This window comes from Choloepus didactylus, chromosome 11 (genome assembly GCF_015220235.1).
Source record: "Choloepus didactylus isolate mChoDid1 chromosome 11, mChoDid1.pri, whole genome shotgun sequence".
In the NCBI taxonomy this organism is placed as follows: Eukaryota; Metazoa; Chordata; class Mammalia; order Pilosa; family Megalonychidae; genus Choloepus; species Choloepus didactylus.
This window is the reverse complement of record NC_051317.1, coordinates 65,434,677-65,461,022: the sequence shown is the minus strand read 5'-3', so window position 1 is coordinate 65,461,022 and position 26,346 is coordinate 65,434,677. Positions and strand designations below refer to the sequence as shown.

At 46.7% G+C, this 26,346-nt stretch overlaps 1 protein-coding gene across 2 annotated transcripts; it reads left to right on the top strand.

The window, feature by feature from the left end:
- Positions 1-6,090: 6,090 nt before the first annotated feature.
- GDNF (glial cell derived neurotrophic factor) lies at positions 6,091-25,861 on the top strand. 2 transcript variants are annotated; one of them, XM_037799492.1, is made up of 3 exons: positions 6,091-6,115; positions 6,881-6,979; positions 24,321-25,861. In XM_037799492.1, exons 1-3 carry the CDS (start codon positions 6,091-6,093, stop codon positions 24,803-24,805), a joined length of 609 nt encoding a protein of 202 aa, XP_037655420.1. In that variant the 3' UTR covers positions 24,806-25,861. The 2 variants fall into 2 exon arrangements, with proteins under 2 accessions (XP_037655420.1, XP_037655419.1); XM_037799491.1 differs by having other exon boundaries at positions 6,881-7,057.
- Positions 25,862-26,346: the final 485 nt, after the last annotated feature.

Genomic DNA, 26,346 nt, shown 5'->3' with positions numbered 1-26,346 from the left:
CGGTCTGCCTTCCTTCCCCAGTGAACTCTCATTACTTAGGGTAAACCCAGTGGTATCTATTCTTGCAACCCCTAGAAGCCCAATCAGCACAATTCCCAGGTTCTAGCACTTTGCCTGGCACATAACAAGGTCTGAACAATTGCAGGTGCTTGAAGGGCATGACCGTGCCAGGGAAAAGCCTTCTGGAAGGAAGAAATCATTTTGAGGCAGAACACAGTCAGACTAGGGTCATCTTCAAATTCCAAAAGCCATACTAAACAAGGAAAAATATTCTAAGTATATTTTGCCTGCCTGTTTCCAAATCCATCTGTTTCTACCATAAATCTATCAAAGAAGCCAACATCACATTCCGCAGAACTGCAGAGAACACCCTGATTTCACTTCACTTAATCCTAAATCACAGTAATGTTAGTAAGAACAATTTTCCTCCCACACTAGCTTCACTGACAAACCTCCAAAGTAGCTGATCTTCGACTTTTAAGAAGTTGAATAATAGGTGATCTACCCCCCACACTGCCACACATATTTCCCTGTCTATTGTCTGTATCAGCTACTTGAAGAACACATACTCCCCAACAACCGGATGAGTCATAAAATAAGAGGTACATGGATGTAAACTGAGCCTGTTTATGCTTTCTCTGGCCCCAGCTAATAAAAGAAAAGAGGCCCCACTGAATTGAGGTTCAGTGCTTCCGGAAAGCAGGTTTCTGCTTAGCAAAGACAAACCTTACTTAGTACATTATTTTAAAGGTGGAGCACATTTCATGACCCATGTGAACCAAACGTATTTACGGTTCTAGCCATACCCAGGAAGTAGAAGCCCTTTCCCTCCTGTGCTCTACAAAAAAAGGCTCTGACTTCTTCTGGTGGTGAGCTAACCAACAAAAGGAACGCCTAAAAGGTCTCACCTCTCCCCTTCACAGAACTCTGGGATGGGGGGCTGGGTTCCTGCTCGCTGGAAACTCAGCACCCACAGGGGTGCTTGCTTGGGTTTCCCATCTGCATTTCCAAAACTGTGAATAAAGGCAGGCTTAGCCTTAACCTCCCCTGATCTGTTCCTGATAAAGCGATCTTTCACTTCTGGAATTGGGGTTTTTTGAATGTGTACGCCTACCCTACGTCTGGTATTATATGACAACCGCATGAAAATGGATTCTAGGACTGAGCAGCCGGCCAGCCTCACAAGCCTTCTTCATTGCCTGCCTTGTAATACATGAATGCAAAGCCTCTGATTTAAGCCAGCAGTTATTTGGAGACAGTGTTGGCCCTAGCATGGGGACTAAACTAATGTGTGTTTAGGTCAGAACGCGAATCAGAAAAGCCACTGGAGGGCACGTCACAGAGTGAGAGTCCTATAAATTCATTCCCACTCGCAGTGCCCCTGGCAAACACTTGGCTTCCCTCACTGGGCCGCTCCACATCTCTCCGTGGTGTTAGCAGAACTCCCCTCCTCGCCGCTGCTTTCTTTCTGCCCTGCAGAAAAGCGAGAGAGCGAGACCCAGAAAGAACGGAAACCTTCGACAGGCGCGAGGGAAGACCAGTTAGCCCTCCATCCCGCAGAACACCTCCCTCCGAGCGCGGGGCGCGGGACCTACGCCCCGCGCGGGCGCCGCCGCGGTCAAGTTCGGATTGCCCACCTCGGTTGGCCTGCGCGGAGTACGGCACATTCCTCCGGATCTACCCCACGAGGAGGAGGCGCGAGCCCTGTGGAGTCTCCCCGCGCTGAGCGCTCTCCCTGCACCCCGGGGAGGAGCACCTGGCGTCACCCACTCACACCCCGCGCCCCCGCCTCGGGAGCTCCGACGCCTCCTCGTAGCTCTCTTTTCCTTCCTCCACCGCCCGGCCCCGCTGCTGCCTCCGGACCCCTCCCCTCCCGGGGCCCCGCACTTCCCCTCCCCCATCCCGGCCCCCTGGCCCGGGCTCTCCAGGACCAGCCTGCGCTCCTGGCGCCCTCATGTCTTCACGGGACTCCCCGCGCTGGTTGACGCGGTGTCTTGTTCGGATTTCCAGGCAAGACCTCAGCTCCGGCGGCAGCATCAGCCCGGCCCGTCTCCTGCTTCCAGGCGCTGCGCCCCGAGGAGGCGCAGAGCGCGACCGCCGCCGCTGAACCGCCTACCGCGCCCGGGGCCCGCGCAAGCCCCCGCCAAGAGCGCGGTGCGCGCAACTGTGTCGCCCCCGACCCAAGGCAGCGGCGGCTGCTCGGACCTCTGTTTTGGGGGTACGGGGCGCCGGCGGGGGAGCTGTCGGCAGCCCTCGCCCTCCTCGCGGCGGCGGGAGATTTGGCCGCAGCCTCCCGCGCGCCCTTGCTGCACCGCGCGGCCCCAGGATTGCGAACTCTTGCCCCCGACCTGTTAGGCGGGGCTCTGCGCTCTTGCCCTTGGCCCTTATGCTTCTGCTGGCTGGGACTCGGGGTTCCTGGAGTTAATGTCCAACTGGGGGTCTGCAGAGACCGGATCCGAGGTAAGTGGGGGAGCGGGTCGGATTGGAGGGGGCGGCTGGTCCTGCGTCGCTAGCGGGTGCGGCGGGCTGCGGAGTGCCCGAGACAGAGGGGCGCGCGCTGCAGGGCCTCAGAGGCAAGCGATGAGATTGGAAAGAGGAAAGACTAGGGGAACCTAGGTACCGGGAGGACAGAAAGAGAGAGAAGTTGAGCCTGAGAGAGGCTGGTCTTGCGGAGAGGCAGGTTGCCTTTTCCGCGTGAACAAAGATCTGTGGAGCCCCCGATGTCTGGATCCCCGGAATGCCCGGGAGGGGCTGTTTCCCTCCCGGACTTCTGTGAAGTTCCCGTATGGTGCGGGGCTGGGGTCTTCAAGCCCACCGCAGCCAGAGAGGGTCCTCTCCCGACATGCAGCTGCAGACAGTATCATTGCTGAGAATGTAACTTACTATTGAGTTTGCTTTGGTCTGTTCTGAGGGAAAATGCAGGCCCCAGCCTGCTGTAAGGGTGCTGAAACCTAAAAATAGAGACCTCACCTCCTGCGGCCCCCGCCTGGCAAAGATACCTTCCTCGCCCCGATCGGAACCGGGTTGCTTGCACTACCCTAATGCCCTCAACCCCAATTCCCCGTCGAGGTTAGGAGAGGGGCTCCCTTGGCAGTCCCGGACTCGGGTCTTCGCCTTGAACAGACTCTTGGGACTCTTGGAAGTCTCCTGTAGGCCATCCAGGTAATTATTTTCAAGATCTCTCTTCCCCTCTTCTCTGTGCGTGCTCCCCAATAACACCCCCACCACTACCTTGCAACCACCTTGGGGCTCATTCCGGGGGTTTGATTTCCAGCCCCACTGGGTGAAAACGAACCCTCACCGTGGCCGGGAATGGACTTTCTCCGGCTCCCCAGCCTCCAGGCGCCTCCCTAATTTCGGATGTAGCAGATTCCGCCCGCAGAGAGGATGCGCGTGCCCACCGCGGCTGCCCAGCCCCCGGCTCCGAAACGTTTTTGCTCATTGGCCGGGACAAGCACAACTCTTCCGGCCCCTGCCGCGAATATATTAGAGCGCGCTCGACTCTTCCCCAGTATTTTGAATACACATGTAAGTATCCCAAGGAAGGGATACTGCTTCCAACCTCAATGCACGCACTCTGTTCCGCGAAGCCCTCAAAGTGGGAGCTACTTCCGCTCGGGCCGGGACCTGATCTCCCCTTCACTGGTAGGCGGCGTCTGGGCTTTGGCTAGGTAGCCGGCGGTGCTGCCTTTTCAACAAGTCATAAGCGTCGGTGCCCACCTAACACGCCGCGTTCCCAGCCCATTCCGCACCCAGGCATGGGACCCGACCTCGAGTCTTGTAACAGACACCCGCTCTCCCCGCTCCCTGTCCCTGCATGCCTGCGGGAAGCGTCCCGCATTCGTTTTCCTCCCTCTCTTGGGCTCAACAGTTACGGAAGTGGAGGGAGAATAGAGCCTCCCAAAGTCAAGGACACGAGGCACAGTTAAAAAAAAAAGCAAGCTCTTTTAGCAACTTCTTTCCCCATCCCATAAGAAAACTCCCGAGTTTACAGCCAACCTCCTTCCCCCGCCCCACCGCCTCCCATTCCTCTCCCCGAGAGCTGGATCTTGAAGGCAAAGCCCAAACAAACCTCCCAACCTGCCAGGCACAAGAAGGTGCGGGGGCACTGGCGGCGGGAACGCTCACCCGCCGCGAAGATGTCACTGTGACTACAGGAATGGGGGGAAGAGAGGGAGGGAGACGGCAGGTTGCCAGGAAACCAGCTCAGGTGAGGTGAGGTAGAGGAGAAAAATGAGAGGATGAAGGGCTACGACTGAAAAGCAGGGACACTGGTAAGGACATCCAGAAGTTCCAAGGCTAACTCAGATTTGAGAAGGATTGTAGGAGGAGTGGTTTTTCTCCTTCCGTTTTATACTTAAAATGACAACGCAGCCTCCCGGCCGTGTGGGCGCTGCAGAACTCGGGCGGCTTCTGGTGCCCCCTGGTGCCGGGAACCCAGAAGCGCCCCGCGGCGAGCGGCGGCTTCTGCGAACACTCCTCGGGCTGTCCCGGGCGTCCTTTCCGTTAGTGGTGTGCCCGTTTTGCCGCGCTGGGGCTCGCTGGTCCCCCTCTGCGTCCCGAACACAAGAAAGGGTGTGGGGACAGCTGGTGGAACCGAATAAAGGAAGAGAGCTTGGTTTCTGCACGTAGTAGCGTGTTAAGCAGTTCGCGCGCGCAGAAAAAGCGGTTGACTGCTGGGGTTGACACGTCGGGCAGATGTGCTTTGGAAAAGCGATAGAGAGCAACAGGGGACCCGCTGTAGGGGGTGGGGGTGGGGGTGGGGAGAAGTGGACTTGGACTCTGAGAAACGCGTCCGGGTAGACGGCTGTGTGCCTAGCTCTCACCCCCATCCCCACCCCCGCCCAGCAAATGCCGGGAACTAAAAACCGCTCCAATTGGAGTCGACCCGGGCAACGCTTGGGGCAGGAATGCGCCCTCCCCGTCCTGGGCGAGGTGGAGGAGTTCTTTCGGGGCCTGGGCCGCGTCCGGCGGAGGGCGGGAACGGGAGTCGGGAGCCTCCTCTGACGAGGCGGGGAGTTTTCCGCTGCCTCTTTTGCCAGCTCCGCCACACTTTTAATTGAGGATCTCCACGACCAATTTTAAAACCCACCGTCGGCCAAGCAGGAAAAAAGGGAAAAATCCTCTTAATGCGGAAGGGAAATCTAGTGCCTGTGTTGCTTCCTGCTGGCGGGCACCGCGATTTGGAATGGCGCATTAACCCCGCGCCTCGCTGCTCCGCGGGACCGCCAGCCATTTCACACGCACCCGGGAGCTGGCACTAAAAGGTCGAGAGGCCCTGCGTTTACCCAATCCTGGCTGCCAAAACGCCTCGCTGCGCTCATTTTGCACGGCCTGGGTGCAGTTGTGCCAAGGCCGGTGCTCCCGGACACAGAGCCGCGCTTTTTTTTCCCCCGGGTGTGCAAACTAGCCCGCGCGGCATGAGGCGCCGGGAACTTTGGGTCGCTGCGAGTTGTTTGTGTCTACGGACTCCCCAAGCCAACAGCTGCGTAGCAAGCAAACAAATGCCCAAAGAATGGAAAATGCATCCTTCCCCGAGCGGTGGGAAGTGACGGCCGAATTAAACGCTTCCCCGGGTGGCCTGGCCGGAGGCCGGGGTTCTGGAGGGGACGCGGGTGCAGCAGGGAACTAATCGAGAAGAGAGGCGCTAAAGTTTTGGCATTTACCTGGAAACTGCCCTCCCGGAAAATTTAAAAGTTCAAGGTGGTTTTCCTAGGAATCTCGAGTAGATTCCGCTTGAGAATTCTCTCCCACGACGTTGGAGACTGGAACATGTTGTCCACCCCCGGCTGCAGGACCCTCTTTAGGGATATGAGGGGTGAGAAGCCAAACAGAGCCCCCATACTCCCCTCTTCCTTCTAAGAAAGCCGAGTCCCCACCCCGCGCCGTCTAGGCCTTCCGGTGCCCGCGCACCTCGCAGGGGCCGGGACCGGGAGCAATCAGTCGTCCAGGCGTTACCATGACTGGGCGCGGGGAGCTTGTGGCTCTCGGGGGAGGGAAGGGACTTAGGGCCAGAATCCGAAAAAGTTGCAAAAGTAAAATAAAGGGGGTTTTCGGGCATACCACGGAGGAATAAAAATTTTAAGGCAAATGCAATCTCTGCCTAACAGTAACGGTAAAGCATTTGAGAGCTTATTGTATGCCTTGCTAGACCCTTTGCATGCATTATTTAATGTTCATAACCTTACGAACACTAGTATTTAAAGCCGAATCGATACTTAAAGAAGTTAAGTAACGCAGTTATTCCCTTGCGGGCTTAAGGTCTCCAATTCCTACTAACTTCTCGTTCCGGTAACAAAATGCTCATTCGGGTGGGGAGAATGAAGTGCGGCGGAGCCTGCCCCCCTCATCTGGCACGTGGAGCAGAGTCAGGACCCGCCGGCAGGGGGGTGCGCTGGATTTTATTCCTAAAATAAAAGGCCTGCCTCCTGCTTGGGTTGGTTCCCAGAGCCCGTGGGAGCTGTCGGGCGGGAAGGGGAGATCTCTGGCTGGGGTGGGGGACACAGAGTGAGGGCTGTCGCGTCGCCCCCAGGGAAGTGGGGGGGGGGGGAGTGTCACGCTGGTAGAAGGGACCAGCCTGGAGTCCCAGTGCCAGCGGTGTTGGGGAATTTACCTACGAGGACAGCGACCCTCCTTTAAAATGCGACCCGTGGGGCCAGCTGGGGGAGGAGGAAGAGGAGAGTAGCTGCGGCCACGACAGGAAGGGCGAGCAGAGGACTGGGAGCGGTGAGGGTGGGACAGGGATCGCCCCGAGAACCGCTGGGCTGCAGACGTGCACAGGGAGGGCGGTGACGAGGTTGGAGGGGAGCGCAGGGATGGCGCGCCCAGGCCTAAAGTGCAGTCTCGGGTTCTCTCTCCCGCGGCCCGCCGGCCCGCGCAGGTGCCGCCGCCGGACGGGACTCTAAGATGAAGTTATGGGATGTCGTGGCTGTCTGCCTGGTGCTGCTCCACACCGTGTCCGCCTTCCCGCTGCCCGCCGGTAAGATGCCTCCCGAGGCTTCCGCCGAAGACCGCTCCCTCGGCCGCCGCCGCGCGCCCTTGGCGCTGAGCAGTGACTGTAAGAACCGTTCCCTCCCCGCGGGCGGGCCGCCGGCGGACCCCCACGCACCCCCGCGCCCCAGCCGCTGCCGGCACGCACCCCAAGCCAGCCCGGGCGGCAGGGTGGCCTCCCTGAACCAGTGGGCACAACGGCGTGGCGCTGAGGCCCAAGGGCCCCGGAACGTCTGCCTGTAAATGATACACACAGGTTTGCCCAGCACTGAGGGTATCGAATTTTTATGTTGCACTTGTAGCATTAGGATGAACAGATATTATTTCCACCACCACAGGAAAACACACAGTTGTCCCCTTTTCTCTACATCTCCATCATATATACACATGGCCTTTTTTTTTCTTTCTTCCAAAGCCCTTCCTCTGTTTTGCTGTGCCTGACTGCTTAATTCTGAAAACTATTGAACTTCCATCCTAAATTGTCCCTGCAAGGGGACAGGCCAGAGATTTTACAAAAACCAAGACAGAGACAGAGGAAACACAGAAGGGCCTCAATTTCCAAAAAAAAAAGCATCTGGACAGTGTCAAATCTGTTCAGAAAAGTTCCGGAGCTAGAAAGACTTCATGGTAAATAGTGCTGGCTGGCCCTGGGGAGAGAAGGCGGTACTGCACTCCACACATTACAGTGCTAACTGAAGAAAAGGCCTGATTATTCATATTAGAGAATAAATCTATGATTTAGCTCTCAAAAACTGACATGTTTTAAATAGCAAGTTCTATTAAGGGCGTGTCAACTGTGACTTGATGTCATTTACCCCCCATTCTTCAGAATTCTAACTGTTGCATAAAGTGAGCTATACCAGTTACATGGTGTAGGGTCTACTGGGGAGGTATATAGGTAAAATTGGTAACAGTAGAAAATTTGACATACAACCCCAAAATAAAGCAGTAGTGAGCTGTAGCCAGGATATTTCCCTTTCTAATCCTTTTCTTCTATTTTTAAACCCAGAATTGCCCCTTTAGCTATCTTGCATCCTGAGTTCATAACCACAGTACAAGCAGTCCAACATAATTCCGCCAAGTGCTAAAACCCACCTTGAGCTAGGAAACAGCCCATGAAAAGTGATGTGCTTATTATTTGCCTAATTACAGCAACAGAAACATCTCTTTTCAGAAGCCCCAAGAAGGAGAAAAGGTGCATTTTCTATGGCAAATTAAGACTTCAAGATTGACTTAAGGTTAGAAAGAAAATGTGGATGATCTCTTGAAGTTAAAGTACCTGTTGCCAGAGTTTCTGTCAAAAATTAATTGTGTAAAATTAGTTTTAAAGGCTTGGGTTTCAATCACGAATTTCCGTCTTAGTGTATGGGAATGTTACTCCAATAGAAATAAATTAAAATGTCCCTCAATGCTGTTTTTAGGGCAGTACTCGGGAGAGATGCGTCACTGGATTTTCATTAATTTGAACAACCTAGGCTGGAAGGGATGGGAATACAGTAGCAGATAATAGGTCTGTAACCAAGACATTCAAGAGAGAAAATGATTTATCAGATTATGAAGCAGATTAATTCACAGAGATTTAATTGGCATGTCAGTATCCCATCTACCTTTGCTTATTCAGTGCTGGCTCCCAGTTCTGGCTCTCTGCCTTCAATCAACTCTGACTTTGGACAAGTTATTTACTTACTTTAGAACTCAGTGAACAGTTTACAACTGTACAGTAAAGGGAGGACTTTCCACTCCAAAATGCCAGTGGCTGCGAGATTTGCCCCGTGGCCTTCACGCTCCTGCCCTAACCATCCTTTGGGAAGAGACTCGTATCACTGGAATCATCTGAGGAGCTTTTAAAAATACTTTTGCTGGGCCCGACCCCTGAAGATGCTGATGTAATTGTTTTGGAGTATGGCCTGGGCATCTGGATTTTTAGATGTTCCTCAGCTGAGTCTAATGTGCGGCAAGGGTTAAATCGATGTGACTTGATGATACCCTTAAAAAGTCACAAATCAGAGTTGCTATTGAAAGTAGATTGCAGGTTCCTTGGGGCCAGGGTTGGGGAGTGGTTATTGCTTAATGGATGCAGAGTTTCTCTTTGGGGTGATGAAAAACTTTGGGTAATGGATGATGATGATGGTAGCACAACACTGTGAAGGTAATTAATACCACTAAATTGTATACTTGAAACTGGTTAAAATGAAACATTTCTAGTTATATATATATTAGCACAATAAAAACTTAAAAAAAAAATGCTGGAGGCATCACTGGCTCATAGAAGGTACAGCCAGACACAAAGCAAGCAAGTCAGCATTAAAGTTGGGGATGGAGGTTTACTTCTCTTTTCCAAACTGATCCTAAGTCATCAATGATCAATGGGAAAGATCCTGACTATATCTGAACCAGCAGAACACACCCACTTCTGTTTTATCTATGGGAAGCCCCAATAGATCCTAGAGGAAACGTGAATGAGAAACGTTTCCAAAGAGAAACTAGGCTGCATTCTAAGCCAAATTGACTTCTTTCCAGGTATGTTCAACTCAGTAGCAAACTGTCAGTGTAGGCAAGGCAGAATAATGACAGTGTGCAGACTTTGAACACTCAACCAGTGTCAACACGTCCCGTCACCATGCTGACGTTTATATCCTGCACTGCACACAGTGCAACTGGTTAAGGCTTATGTAGAAAAACATTAAGTCACTGGGTTGCATTTGAAAATAGAAAGTACTATCAATTCTGGTCCCTCTAGTTTCCTTCAAATGTTTATAACTTAATGTTGGATAAAAGAATGGCTTCGTGCTATTCGAATGGGAACTGTACCCCATCCACATGCTCACCCTTAAGGTTGGCTGTGTTCTGCTATTACAATATAAATGAACCTGTCAGTATTCTATTCCTAGCATTATCACAGGATGAACTAACCAAATACATTTATTAATTGGCTAACTTGCTTGCCTAGAAGTTAACTGTCCAGTAAATGGGCCATGGCTACCTCCTATAGCAACTTCTGTCTTGTCTAAGTGCAAAGACTTAACGTTTTTCTTCTGGGACATCCAAGACTTTTGCCTTTAATTATCTTTGTTCATTTATTTCACTTTTTACCAGTATCTTCTCCAAAGGGTGATTAGAACAAGTGTGAGGAAAGTAGAAGGTAAAACTTAAAGATGTCATAGCATTTTAGAGCTGAAAAGAAATCCCTTACAGTCCTAAGACCTAAAGAAGTAAAGCAACTTGACCTGCAGACTGTCTAGTTTTGCTCCCTGGGGGAAAAGACTTCATATGGGAATAAAGTATTCAACAAATGAATAAAACAGTGGCAGGGTCATCTGAATTTATGGACTTTTGGTTAATTACAGTCATATTCCAGATTTCAGCGGTATGTGACAGCTCTAAATGTGTTTCACAAGTAAATGCATAAAGTGTATTTGGCTTAAAATTTTTGCAATCTAAAAGCATATATCCATTCAGCAAATATTTAATGAGCACCTCTATGTGCCAGGCACTGTCCTAGATGCTTAGGTCACATAATAGACAAACATCCCTATTCTAGCAAATGTACCTAGTGCATACACCCAAAAAACTAAATATGAAGGGCTGATAAGGTAGGCTTATCTTCTGACTGGAGGCCAACCAGAAGACATTGAAAATTGTTAAATTATAATTACAAGTAGTCCTCAATTTACTGTAATATAATGGGATTATATCCCACCCATTTGGTAGCAGGCCACAAAACTTCCCAATGAAACAATCTTATAAGTCAAGCTATCGAGTTACCAGGCTAGCCCACAAAACTATGTCTAAACCGTGATATAATTAAGCTATAATTCACAATATTATTAGGCCAGAGTCTCTGCCCAGGGTGCCAAGACCCATAATTTGCAGAAAGAAGGCACAGAACAAGAAATCAGGGAGATTTGGCAAGCAAGAGCTCAGGTTAACACATTCAAATCTGAGTATGGTTTGGATCCCAGCCCAGCCATTTAACCAGCTGTCACTTAACATCTCTTAAACCTCAGTTTCCTCATCTGTGAAAGAGGGATAATAGAAGTACCTACCCTGTGGGGTTGACGTGAGGATTTAATGTGACAATGCTTTGCGAAACCCAAGCCCCATCAGTAGGTTGCTGTTTGCCATCCTACTCCCAATGGCCCCTCCCTGGGCACCCAGTGAATGCCCATCTCCTGTCATAGCCCTTCACTGTAGCATCTGCTAGGGTTGGTACCAGGCCTTGTGGGGAGCCTATTCTGAGCCCCACTATCAGCTAGTTAGCACATGGGCAGGACAGCCTTGCCTGCGTTCTGCCCTCAGGTCAGCTCTCCCTGGTTCTTCCCAGGTTTCCCAGCTCCTTCCCTTTCCAACTTTCTGAGCCCACATATTTCCTATGGAATTTTCCTACCAGGCTTCCATGGCCATGTCCAAGAGAGACTTGCTTCTCCCAGTGGGGGATAAGGAAGTCAAAGCAGAATCAGATCCTTATGGGAGTGATGAGGGGTTGTTAGTTGGAGGGTACATGTATTGAGAAAGTGTGTTTCTGTTTTAAATGTTCCCAGCTGAATATTTAATTTAAGGTGTTTTGTAAGTCCAGCAAGATACATTTATTAGGGGAAAGGGCCCTAGCTTTCTGCCCACCATTATATAGATAAAGCAGCTTCTAGCTCAACAAGCTGGTTAAATGTTAAGCTTTCAAATGTAATGTTCTGTGATATAAAATTCTGAATAAATAAGGACCATCCATCCATTAATTCTCATCACTTTAGGGAGTTTATGAATGAGCAATACTATAATAAAGCAACTACACAACTACCTAAGGCTAGAAAGGCTCTGCCTCTTGGGAAGGGGCTCTTGGAATCAAGAAGTTGCTTAATTTGAATGGGCCGGTCATAGGATCTTAGGCTGATCTAAAAGCTATCTGGCATTTTCCCCTGCTAATTTCCCTTTCTTTCTTCTTTATTCAGCACTTACAGTCTATAACACCTTCATTTGATTAAGACAATACTTAGTCTTTAACCACTTGAGTTCAATCAAGCAGCAAGTATTAAGAATTTTTCATGTGCTAGGTGCTGTGTGGCAAGAGAAAGGCAAAATTGTGATCTTAAATAGCTTGTGATCTGATTATAAATTATAGATGGGCAAATGGATAGATGGGTGGGTGGATGGTTAGGCAGATAGACAGACAGATATGAGGAGGTTGTGCATTAGCTGTAGTCACAGAAGGAATTCCTAGCAAAGAGGCCATTGGGTTTGGGGCTCAAATCAGGAAAGGATTCAGGGAAGAGGGAGGATTTGAACTGGTACTGAAAGATGGGTGTTAGAAAGAGAAGGGGAAGGGAAAGGGGGTCATTTCAGATGAGGGAGAGTCATGGCCAAGTTCATGACCGTGATATGGGGAAAGGGCAGGTGGTGGGTACAAAGAGGAAACCAGACTAGGAAGAGGTGGTGAGAAGTGGTCTGAAAGTTAAGATTTCTTGGTAAGTGTACCCAGACTATGAGGCTCTGTAAAAGCCAGGCAAAGAAGGTGTTTGCTTCTCTTTCAGTGCCAGTGAGATGCCACTGGGACATCTGGAGCAGACAGGTAGCAGCAGGTGGAGCTGCTGTCTTGTAGCAAATGTTACTCAAATACCCAGGCTGCTCATGAGAAAAGGCCTATATAGTAAGTGTATTTTTCATTTTGAAAGTCTTATGCATTTTTTTTAAAAAAGCTTCTAGGCATAGGCACAACTGAATCAGCCTGTTTATCCTCAAGTAAGTGTGAATAGCTACAAACAAAAACTTAATATTAGAGTTAGTATTGTAGAACTTCTTAACTATCCACATGGTTAACCCAGTTTGGAACAAATGGGTTTTATATCTTCTCCTAAATTTAAGTAAATTTGAGCTCTGGTGGACAAGAGGAGATACTATTATCTGCATTTTACAGCTGAAGAAATGAGACATGGATTATTGTTCAAGGTCACAAATCTCGTAAGTGGTGAAGCCAGAATTCTGGTCCCAAAGCCAGTATTTTTTGGCTTAACACAGACTCTGCTCTCATATTAGTAGATTAAGAAAACACAAACATTGGCTTGCTGAAAAGACAGTTCACCAACACTGAAACATAGATATCCAGGAAACTAAGCTAGCAGCCTAATAAAAAGGAGAAACAGGGAATATTGCATTTCCTTTAGGACCTTTTTTCAAATTTCCATTTGGCCACAGTAGGCCTAGGCTAGTATTATTAATAGCTACTTCAAAGCCCAGATGGTGAAGTTTTAAGGAGATAAATATGAATTGCTCTAAGTACTCTGATAAGATTGAGGCTTTCACAAGGAGGGACGCCTTTCCTAACTCTTTGGGATAAAGTGAGGTTTCTTCAAGTACCTAATATACAGAAAGCATTTGGGAGGCCTCATGGGAGAAACTTGTTCTCAGATCACTCCCATTCTGCCTGGGGAAAGAGGGCTTCAAGGGGGAAACAAAGGCAGACTCAGAGGGATTGCTGTAGTGGGAAAAGGAGTTGGTCTTGAGCTTAATTTGGGTTTGCGTAGGCAGAGTTTGGGTCACCACTGGGAAACAACTGCTTAGCTCAGTAGAAGCAAAACCACTCTTGTATGAATTTATTAAGATAAATGAAGTGGAAAACTGGCTTTAAAAGTTCATGGTCTTCAAACTTTTTTGCTTGTGGACCTGCGAAAAGAATGCCGACAAACTTTTGCATATTTTTACGTTGACATCTAAAATTTTCCCTCATAAGTTTATATAGTTGTACCAGATGTCATTTCCAGCCCATTTTGGAACTATAATATGTGCTTTAACTTTATTTTTTTGGCAAAACCTTGGAGCTGCAAATTTATAAGCTCATTCAATTCATGGAAAACTACCAAACAAATCAACCCAAATATAATGATTTTTTAGTCTAAAAAGGTCTGACTGCATTTTTCAATTCAAATACACATTAATACACACCCCACGATAACCACCACACTTCTGTTTTCTAATTATAAGGTGAGTAGATGGATGGGTGGATGGAAAGACAGGCAGACAAAGCTTTTAGCCTTGCTGTGAGCTGGCTAGGATGAAATAAGGAACTACCCCCTTCAATATTTTAGTTTGTTTGTATGAGACTCTTCCTCGTGAGAGTGTTCTTTTTTTTTAATTCAATTTTATTGAGATATATTCACATACCATGCAGTCATACAAAAGCATATGGAGTGTTCTTAGCTCAATGAACACCCATATACCCTTCACCAAGATTTAACCTCAGTAACATTTTGCCTTTTTTTTCCAGAACCATTTGAGAGTTAGCTGCAAACATTATAACTTTAAGTACTTCAGCATGTATCTTCTAAGAACAGGGACACTGGCTTATATTCAGTGATCACTCTTAGGAAATTAACCTTGACCTAATGCTGTTATCCAATATTATAGTCCATATTCAGACTTCCCCAGTTTCACAATAATGTCCTTTGTAGTTATTTTCTCAATTTAGGATCCAGTCAAGGTTGTTGTACCTCTATGGTCTCCTTTAATCTACAATAGTTCCCAAGCCTTTTGTTTGTTTTAATTCATGATGCTAACATTTTTGAAGAGCCCAAGGCTATCTTTCCTACTGTTTCCCCGACTGTCTTTCAGTTTGGGTTTGTCTGGTTGTTTCCACATGGTTAAGTTCAGGTAGCATCCTTGGAATACTCTGTCGGGGATGATGTGGCCTCATTGGCCTCACATTGGGAGGCCCGTGATATCAGTTTGTCCCAAGGAGTTATGCATGTCCTGATATGGCACTTGAAGGTTTTTATTTATACCCAGGACCATGCCCCCAGTAAAACGAGTAAAATGGGTAAGAAGTACCGCATCTCTCAGTAAATAGGGGTGACTATAAGAAGGAACATGAGAAAGACCCAGCAGCAGGAGTGGTCTCATGTGGACCAGTTTTAAGACATAGCACACGTGTGAGTGCAAGACGAGAAAACAGAAATTGATTGGAAAGTCTTCATATACCTTCAGAGGGGTCTGTGCCCCAGTGTGAAGACACTGGTCAAAGCCATAATGGACACAAAAGTATCGTTCATGGGCTGTGGAATCACTTGATGTTTGTGTGGTTAATTAGCAGTCATTTCAAGGTTCACAGAAAAGGCAGTGCAGGTTCTGAAGACAGCTCTGTACATTCTGCTCACCAGCCCCACAGAAAAGGCAGTGCAGGTTCTGAAGACAGCTCTGTACATTCTGCTCACCAGCCCACAGGCCACCTCCGGGGCCCTGGTCAGAGCCCCTCCACTGTAGAAGACGCTAGGCTAACTAGGGACTGGTGTCTAGATTCCTTTGGAGTAATCTGGCTTTGTCTAGGCCATTAGAATTGATCCTTATCCTGCCCCCGTGAAAACATGGCTGAAGAATAATTGCAGACGTGAAAACCATATTGCCTTACTTAGGTGCCATGTGTTAAATGCGTGCTGTGGGCCAGGCACTGTGTGTATGAATGCTTTCATGCATTATGTATTAATCTTTACCTGTAGGGTGGCTGTGTCTCTCCACATTTTAAAGATGGGGAACTTGGGGAGCCCCAGGATTAAGCAGTTTAGCAGGGTTCTGAACCCAGGGCAGCCTGAGACTCCTGTCGCCGTGCGATGCTTGCATGCAACTCTGGCTCATCGAAACTTCAGAAAGGAGAGAGTTGGTGAATCTGGACAAAGGGCACATGGTGTTCTTTGTACTGCTTTTAGTTTTGCAACTGCTTATAAATTTGAAATTATTTCCAAATGAAAATGGACCAAAGAAAAAGTCAGTGAGGAGAAAAATCAGGCATTGGGGTTCTGCAAATGCAGCAGTTTTAGAATGACACCTGTATCTGAGGAGTCTGAAATCCTAGGAAACATTCACTGGGGGTAGAAAGCGCAGCCTCCCTTATGACCACTGGAATCTATCAGACAGGCTCGAATGACAAAGAACACTTTTCTTCTGCCCCTTTCTTTTCCTTTCATCTTGTCTTAGTCCCTCCTAGTCATCCGAGTCCCTAGGGCCTCACTTCCCTTTTAACTCGCGCTCCCTTGGTCTTCTGGGAAGAGCTGAGGGGCATTTAGTGCAGAATCCCAGTGGAATCCTGCAGCCCCCTCAGGCTGCAGAAAGGGCTTTGTGGGAAGGAAGAAACCAAGCCTTTGTACCCGTTTCTTGGGGCACCTGCCTCTGATAACACCACAAGGGATTATTTTTCCCAGTGGCTTTCTGTGCGCTTAACATTATGGGCTAACTTTCTCGCCCTTCCCCATTAAGTTTTTTACAAGGGCATTTGCAGAGCCCCTGGTGTGTGCTCATCAGCACAGGGTGTTTACTACTGACTGTGGAGTGCTTTTAGCTCACACCAGGTGTTCGCGTATTAGCCAACAAGTGGGCCCCTGTTGGGTGTTTTTCTGACTTGAAAACAGGAGAATAGACACTTTCTGCCCCAGGGGAGCTATACTGTATTACTATAAAATAATTAGCATAGCTATAATAAAAGTATCGCCCACATACTTGGAAATCAGAGCAGGGAACTAAGAATCTGAGTGAAGAAATGAATGTATGTCTCTCCCTGATTGGGATGTTTGGTTATTTGAATTCACAGAGTAATTTCCAGTACATTTTTTACACGTTTTCTTAGTTGAATTACAGGATAACAGTTCAAGATATGATATAACTCGTAGATATGTGCAATTTTGGTCAAAGTGGGTGGAATTGGTGAATACAATGGCTTTCAAAATATTCTAGAGCTCCTTTTTCTATATTCTGATGTAACTGACTTTCTGGTTAATCTTTTTCTCCTGCCTTGAGAGAATCCAGAAATGCTTTTTTAAAACAACAAAACACCGGTGTTTTCACGACACAAATACTTTTCAAATAAACCCATGTCATGCCTTACTGTCAGCAAACCACTGGTCATGGAGAGAAGGCAGTGGTAGCTCTGGAAATGGTCACGAAGTCTTAGTAAATTGCTTCAGATGGTGATTGTTCTTAGGAAAATAGATGCTGTGCACCCTTCTTGAAGTTAACCCAAGAATAGCCTATGACCAGGACAGTCTATCCAATGCTAGATGAGTATTCTGTTCAAAAGAGGAAAACAGATATGGTCATTTACTAATGCAAAATGCATCAGCATTCTGGTGCTTAGTGACCTATGGGCTTTTCTTCCTTTTAATTAGTTCAAATAAGTGGCAAAACAACACTTTTAAATAGTAATCAATGACAGAACTTCGCAGAATATTTCAGAGAACTGGAACATTCTCATGGACTAACATTACAGATTTCAGAAGTCACTGAAGGTCAAATAGGAACAAGGGTGGAGAGTCCAGAGATCAGCTTCAAAGACAAGCTGCGTGGCCCTCAGAATCCATTTTGTACCAGTCGCAGAGGGTAATTCTAGCCTTGGAACCAGAAGCTAGTTATGACTAAACATGCCTGAACCAGCAAAAACAGAAATGAATAAAACAGTGAGAGAATTTTAAGAAAACGGCATTCAGTGTTTGACTCTTTGTGACGAAGACTAAAGGGATTATGTCCTGTTGCCATGATATGTCTTCTCAGGGGCCATTGGTCCATCTCTTTTTACAGATGAAGAAATTGAGGCTTAAGGATGCCTCACACTAGAACCCAGGTGTTTCAAAACTCCATCCAGATTCTTTCAATACCTCTTCTCACCCCTCTTAAGTAGGGCACAAGGACGATGACTTGGTGATTTGAGAGAGGATTGGTGGTGATTATTTTAAAATTAGCTGAGACATCAAGCCAAGAGGCATAAGGAGGAGAACTGCTGGATCCTCAAACACGTCCTGCTGGGTTTTATGGGGCCCCTGGTAGTGGGGGTTGAGCTGAATGCTCGTCGGGCAGTGGCCAGAGGTGGGCTTCTTCCTGAATGAGGTGACTGAAAACTAAGGTCTGGCAGCATTTTCCGGCCAAGACTTACAATCTCTGCACCTCAGGGTTCTGAAGCCAGGGAGGGCCCCAGAGAGTGCTAAGTTAACCTCAGAAGGGTGAAATGACCAGGCCAAGGTCATGCGGCTGGTCAGGGGCTGACCTGGGACTGGAATCCAGGGTTGTGTCCTCTCCAGCTCTGCAGTGAGAGCGTGTCATTCAGTGCCAGAGTGAGTTTGAGGAGCTTCCGGAGACGGGGCCTCTGTGTCTGAATCTGCCGCCGTTGGCTGCTGGTTTTCCGGCTTTTACTGGGAAATTGCCAGATCTGTCTTAGAGTGATATGCGGGAACCAGGACATGGGAGAGATGCCCCTGGAGGCACGGCTTTCCTCTTCTGCAAGACAGTTTACTGTATTCTATGGCCCGTGGCGGCCTGATTTTAGAAGCTACTTCAGGTACCTGAAGTTTATAGTGAATTTTCCAACAGAAAATATATTTCTCACTTCAGGTTCTGAATTTGGTCAACATATGCAGGTAAAACCTTGTGCTGGAGTAAATGACCATATGCAGTAAGTCCTGAAAAGCTGCATGGAAGTGGATTTTTTGCTTAAAAATAAAAGGGAGCATGGAGTACTAGAACAAGTTTAAACTTTGAAATCTAACTGATGGGTCCACATTTACTAGCTCAGTGGCCTTGGCCAAATGTGTGTCTTCCTGAGCCTCAATTTCCCCATCTGTAAAGCAGCAAAAGCATGTGATCCCAACCTTGCAGGGATGTTGTTGGGTTTAAAGTTAATGATGTGTGGACGAGCCTGACACAAGGAGGCATCTGTCCCACTTTTATCTTTGGTAATATTTTTAAGTACATCAAAGAAGCTGCTATTTAAGGTACAGGGTGATGAAATTTTGTAAAGTGAGGAGCTTTTCCTTAAATTATTTTTATTTATAAATTTGATAGATGATTTTCCTTAAAATAAGTAAGACTCAGCCGTGTGGTTCTTATAACATCTCAATATTAGTGAAAGACAATCATGTCTGCACCTTTTTGAAATGTAAAAACCACTTATTTCCCCCAAATGGCATTAGTTGGGAATTGTCTTGATTTTTTCAGTTTTAGGCAGATATTTTGTTTTCATACATATATATATGTATGTAGTATATATAAATATGCATATGTATATATATATGGGGAGAGAGAGACAGAGAGAGTGAGGAACCTCTGTTTTTCATAGAGCAATTGGTACTTGAGAGCAATTTGTACTTTACGTGGGGTACAGGCAGGCAAACACCTGATTGACACACACACGCATGGTTTTTCTGTTTCCCCCTCTGTGGGGACAGCCGTCCCAGAGGCTCTATGTTTCGGGTCGCGCTGCCCAGCATAGTAGGTCTCGGGGCCGCCCTCCCCGGCCTCACACCTAGCACCCAGCATCCAGCCCCACCCACCGGCAGTGAGGGCGCCCCGCAGACGCCGGTTTCAGACTTGCCTCTCCCCTGCGTGGCCTTGGCGAAGGCAGTAGTAGCGCAGCCCTGCAGACCTCAGCAAGTATAACCCTTGCTCCCGCTGAAACAAAAGCTGGGCCCGTTTACAGTGAAGCACTGAGGCTGCCATCGCCAGAGCTGGGAACACCCGGGCCTGCTCTCCCGGGCCCCTCCAGCTGGGCCTGCAAGGGGCCGCCTCCAGCAGAAGGGCCCCGTGGGGACCAGGCTCCGGCCATCTTTCTTGGAAAGCTCCGAGCCTCAGAGCGTCTTCCCCCAACCTTCAGAGCCCACTCCCTCTCTGGGTAATGGATGACCTCCCCTCCACTTTGTGGACATTTTGCTGCCCCCTTCTTGAGCCTACTGTTTGAAGACTTAGGCAAAAGGCTGGCTTAGACCCCAGCTTGGCTGGGATGATGTGGGGTACAGCCCAGTGTGAGTATAAAAATGACCCCTTTGATTAAAATATATTAAACCTGAATGACAAATGCTAGAAATACATTAGATTGAGGGCATGTGATAATTCCAACCTTAATTGTAATTTAATGAGTCAAAATGTTTTTAAGAGAAATCCGACGTTTCATACCAGTTTAACCAAGATAGCATTTTGAATTATGCAAGTTTTTTAGTTCAGCTGTTACAGGGAGCACCTAAAAGGAGAGGGCCTCGTTAACAGCCCCCTTCGGTTGAGCACAGTGAACATTTATTTATTAAGTGCTTCCCAGATGCCAGCAGCTTTTTAATTCAGGGTTAATAATCTGTTCACATCGGCCCATTGTTTCTGTGAAAGTGCAGTTAACTTTACGAAAAGGTCAATATTCCAGTCTTTGTTCCTGAGGTGACGGTTACTATTTTTTCCCCCAATCAAGGGAGGCAAAGTCTCTGCAGTGAACGGTTTGTTTCCAGAGTCATGCCCCAGTACATTTCATTTGTTTAAATAACACTGTTTATACAAAGGATGCATCAAAGTTAAAATATTTTAAATAGAATAATGCCAAAATATTTGGTTGCACTCTGAATGATGACTCCAATGCATGTTAGCATTTTGATATTTCAAAAACTTTAGCTTTTAGATGGGCATGTTTTCCAAGTGGGTCTGGGAATTGAGCAAGTGTTTGACCTTTTTTTTTTTAAAAAAAAAAAAATGAGGCTCCTCTTCCATGGTTTGCAAGCATTTTACTATCAAAGTTAATACTAATGAGGGCCGTTTGTGTATCTGACGTTCTCCCAAGCCCTTTACGGGATGAAGAAAGTGATACTCCATTAAGCGTCTTAATTCAAGGAACGAATCCAAACCCAAGCCCCTGTTTCTCCCCTCAGCTCAGTGAATTTCTGGACGATTGGTGTGGTCGTGGCTTCTCAGTCAGTCTGTCACAGGGAGTTTCTTGCTGGGATTAGGCTAGAGGCCTCTGCAGAATTTTAAGGGCAGGCCCAGTGAGGTTTCCCAGCACAGCTCTGCAGAGGTGTGTGGTTCCAAATGCCCCCCAAGGCTGAGCACTGATAAATTGAGGCTCTCTCTAAGAATTAACTCAATTGCCATCAAAAGGTCTGGAATTTGGAATCTAGTTGGGAAAGACAGGCCAATTTGCTCTGTGGTATGAAAAATATGTTTCCCTTTCCTGGTCTCTAAAATTCATGTCCATGTAAAATTTTCAGGGTAAATATTTGTTTGTTCTATTTTTCAACAATGAGGAAAAAAAAAAAACCTTTAGCTCAGTGAGTCACCTATGACTGAACTTGGAGCTTAAATAAACATATTAACATTCACAAGGTAGGAGGGAGATTTTCCCTTTAAAAGGAGAGGGCCTCATTAACAGCCCCCTTCGGTTGAGCACAGTGAACATTTATTTATTAAGTGCTTCCCAGATGCCAGCAGCTTTTTAATTCAGGGTTAATAATCTGTTCACATCAGCCAAAAACACAAATGGTTTGTGCATTCACATTGCTACACACAGTTCCTTGAAAAGGCCAAATGGAGTTTAAAAAAAGGTAAGACAGACAAATGCTCTCATAAATGAAGTATAATCATAATTATTGCAGTAACTGAGACATACACTAACAAATACTTGCTATTTCTGAAATTCATATTTAATAGAGCATTCTGTATTTCATCTGGCAACCCTGTTCCAAAGTTTTTGACAAAGTCATGCATTCAAAATGGCTTTAAAAGGGGTAAAAATAAAATATATCTGGTTTATCATATTATATAAATTAATGAGTCTTTAAACGAGTGTGACCTGAATTTTTTTTTGTAATGCAGTGTTTTCCCATTAGCTTATGTTAACATTTCAGTACTGTTTCATCCTCACTTCTGATTAATCTTCAGTTGTAAGTTATTTTTAATCGATTTTGACTTTCTGTGTTCCCAGGTTCTTAAGTTAATGATTGATTCAGGGATTCTTAAAATAGAGCCTGGGACCCCATAGTGTGAGTCCTTTTATAACAAAGAGTCTTTTTTGGAATTTGAAGGCTTTTATATTTTGATTAATTGCCCCTAATATATCAGTTTCAGAGGTTCAGATTTCTGTATGCGCATGGTTTTTTGAAACTGGGCATGCCTGTATTTATTTCCTCTTTCATAGCTTATTATCGAACAATCACAAATAGCCAAAAATAGCTGCTCATTTTTTAAAATAAAAGTCGTTCATGCCTTTAAAATCAGTGATTTAAAGGCTTTTAAAAAAAAAAAAACTTCCTAAGAAGTCCACTTAGAAAGTGGTTCAGTGGAAATGAACTAAATACTTTTCCACTCTTTCAGTCTCTGGTTAAAAATCATTCCCGGGGAGTGTGAGGCCTCTTGGAAGACCCGGGACGAGCTGGGCCTGGAGAGCTAAGGTTTTGAAGGCTGCAGGAAGCTGCCAAGGGAAAGTCAGTTTGGAGACAGTCACCTCTCAGGTGGGCCAGGACTCTGCTTTTCAGAGCCCCCCAGCTTTCCTGTGTGCTGGGGGCTATTTATTTTGGAGCCGTTCTCAGCTGAAGTCCAAGTCTCCCCTTGAGAACTAAGGACTCTTTCTTTCGTCCGCTTCAAGTGACCTAATTCATTCAACAAGTATTTATTGACGGGCTCCAGGGCTCAAACCCTCTTTCTAAGGTCCTGAGATCCATCAGGGAATGAGACAGCCCTCATGGTGACGTTCTATCAGAGAAGACAGACGATTAGTAACAAATCTAATAAATCAAGGTCAGGGTGGGCCTTGATCACAGTGACATGATGTGAAGAAAGTGCGGGAGTGAGCCGGGGGCTTCTGCAGGAACAGCATTCCAGGCAGAGGGAACAGCCAGTGTGGAGGCCCTGAGTCCCCAGCTGCTTTTGAGCTGTGGTTCTCAACCATGGACAATTTTGGTCTCCCTCACCTCCTACCCCAGCCATTAGCAATGTCTGGAGACAGTTTAGTTTATGTCTGGGGAGGGGTGTGTTGCTACTGGCATTTAGTAGATAGAAGCCAGGAATGCTGCTAAACATTCTAGAATACAGAGGACAACCTCCCACAACAGAGAATGATCTGGCCCAAAATGTCACCAGGGCCAAGGATGAGAAACCAATGCCAAGGTTGTGTCGGAGGAACAGCAAAGAAGCCAGGGTGGCTAGAGAGGAGGGTGTAAGGAGGAGGCAAGTAGGAGAGGCCATCAGAGGTGACAAAGGTGGGGGTTTGCTAGGGGTGGCCACGTGAGGTAGAACCTTTAGACCAGAGTGGACTTGGGCTTTTACTCAAATTACTCAAAGAGAAATGGGGAGCCATTGGAGAGTTTTGAGCAGAGGAGGAATACAGTCAGACTTCACATTTTAAGATGAAATATTTCTCTGGCTGCTGGGTGGAAAACAGACTGAAGGGGGAAGGGTGCAAGAAGCAAGACCAGTTTGGGGGCTGTTGCAGGCAAGAGAGGATGGGGGCTTGGACCAGAACAGAAGCAGCTACATGACTTCTGGGCACCAAACCATCCAGCACTAAATTTCAGATAGCAAGCAACAGGGTGTTCTGGGGATTCCACGCAATCCCCGCACTTTGTATTATTATATACCAAGACGCCTTAACCAGGACACCTGATATCTGTTTTAACAATTAAGTAGGAAAGGTTTATGACAAAACAAATTGTCATGAGTTAGGCCTGAGGTTTAAGTTTTAACATGGTCTTGGCGAAAAAAAATCATTCTTGCTAACAATTCTATTAGTGTAAAATTAATTAAGGTATATTTTTCTAAGCCACTGATAATTCTAAAAATACTAAATTACCTGAAAATGCATAAGGAAACATAAAAGGTCCGCTTCCTAAAAATAGGAATTCAAATTGCTTTCATCTTTTATAAATTAAGAGGTTCACATAGTTACTTTTCTCTTACTTGACCAGCCAAATAAATACTGAAACACTGTGGAAAACACCACTAATTCGTATTTTTTACCCCAAAATCTCTAATATCTTAGAAGTTTCACCTTGTCATTCCCCGGCTGTGATTTTGCTAGAGACTGCATCTCTTGTCCTGTTTGCAACCAACATGCTGAGACAGTGGCTCATCTCCATCAGAATTACTCAGGGACTCGAAAAATGTAGATTTCTTAACACACCCCTCCCCCCCATTGCCCCAGGCCAAGAGTCTGCATTTCATTCGGTGTCCCAGGGTGTTCTCACGCACACTCTAGTTTGAGAACCACTAGGTCACATTACCAGGAAGAAAAAGCCCAAGAGTTGCCTGCTCACAGCTATGTCTCTGTAGACTTTTTAAAACACTGCAGATGTTATTCAAATGAAAAATGTGCTTTTAAGGATTTGTTTTCTACCAGGAAGTATGTTTCCCACCCCTAGTCTCCTCTTTGATCTGCAAAGTTTTGGAGGGTGCTTTTAGCCTCTGTTCTTGGGGGATTACAGTGGTTCCTTGGCTTAACCGGCTGAGAGTTTCACCACGGGTCCAGTTTTGGCTGACTTTAGCGGGTGCTTTGATCTAGAAGACCACTCATAGTGATCATCGGTGGTGTCTCATGTGACGTTTTCTCTTTTCTTGTTGAACAGCAAATATGCCAGAGGATTATCCTGATCAGTTTGACGATGTCATGGATTTTATTCAAGCCACCATTAAAAGACTGAAAAGGTCGCCAGATAAACAAATGGCGGTGCTCCCTAGAAGAGAGCGGAATCGACAGTCTGCAGCTGCCAACCCGGAGAATTCCAGAGGGAAAGGTCGGAGAGGCCAGAGAGGCAAGAATCGGGGTTGTGTCTTAACTGCGATACATTTAAATGTCACTGACTTGGGCTTGGGCTATGAAACCAAGGAGGAACTGATTTTTAGGTACTGCAGCGGCTCCTGCGATGCAGCTGAGACAATGTATGACAAAATATTAAAAAACTTATCCAAAAATAGAAGACTGGTGAGTGACAAAGTAGGGCAGGCATGTTGCAGACCCATCGCCTTCGATGATGACCTGTCGTTTTTAGATGATAACCTGGTTTACCATATTCTAAGAAAGCATTCCGCTAAAAGGTGTGGATGTATCTGACTCCGGCTCCAGAGACTGCTGTGTATTGCATTCCTGCTACAGTGCAAAGAAAGGGACCAAGGTTCCCAGGAAATGTTTGCCCAGAATGGAAGATGAGGACCAAGGAGGCGGAGGAAGAGGAGAAGAGAAAGGCAGCCGTCATGGGAGCCTGGTAGAGGGAGATCCAGCTACAGAAAACTGGACAGGAGAGAGAGCAGATGGCCATCCGGTCTCTCCAGGGCGGCAGCCGATCCCATCAGGAGCTCAGGGCTGGTGTCCCTGGTTGGGTGTCGCCATCCTTTCATCCGATACAGTCCACCGTCACCGGTCACTGGTGCAGTTGCGGATGCACATGAAGAACCAAAGCAGTGTGTCTCCTGAGGTTTGTTTTCCACGTGTTTGAAGACACTGGAGAAACAGCAAGGTGGTGCGAGCCCACTTGTCATTGCGTTTTACTGCTGAAAGCAAGAAAGGTTTATTTTTCTGTCCCTCAGTTGAGACATACCCCGAAAAGAAGAAATACTAAAAAAAAAAAAAAAAAAATTAAACCAAAAAAAAGAAAGGAAAGACAGAGGCGCTAATAACCTTTGAATTTGAAAGCTGAGGCCTGAGGTTTACCACAATCAGCGTTTTTGTGAACGGTTGATGACTGCTTTTGAACATGGTGTGTGAGGTGGGGAGAAGTTGGATAGGAACCAAAAAGGCTGTCCTCATGACTGAAAACAAACCTGAAGGTATTTCCTTTAGCCCCTTGGAAACAGGAAGCCAGTTGCGGTTTTCAGAGGCATTCTTGTAGGAGAGTGAGCGGGAAGGACCCCAGCTGCACCAGGGCAGGGAGACGTGCCGGGTGCCAGGCGGTTCACAGAGAGACACATTACCCACTCCCCAGCTCTGTTTATGCGTGGTCACCAGTGACCAGAGAAGCTACTTGATGCAATGCATCTGTTTCAGATACAGAAATATAGAGAAGATATTTATTGATATTTAAGTTATTGTTATTTATTACCATTCACTAATGAGTTTCTCTTTTCTCCCTTATTTATTAAAATTTCTCTTCAAAGGTGCCGAAGTACATGTGCTTGCAAAACACAAAGAAAGGTGACAAGGAAAATTTTAATTGGGAACAAGAGTCCATGCTTTTTAAAGTATTAAGTTTTGTTCTGTTTTGTTTGCTAACCGAAAATCACTTACTTTACCTTTTTAAGAAAATCCCTGGTTAGTTTCCCCAGATTTCAATATCTTCCATATTTTTATTTAAAAAAAAAAAATGTTGGAAGGAGCATCTCTACCTGGCCCCCTTCTCGGGAGCAGTGTCCAGAGACCCTTGACACTAGGCTTTATTTCATCATTGCTCCATCACTAAACAAATATGCCATGAGCTCCACTTTCCATTGTATTTAAGCCTTTATTTCCCCTCCACATATATCTGTCTATAATATATGCATAACCTTATATGTAAAAGGCTGAATTCCTTTTCGTAGGTAGTCCTGGATTTCCTGTTGACCTAAAAGTGAAGTAAAAATGTCCCTCAGGTCACCATCATTTCACCCTACCTGGTTGAA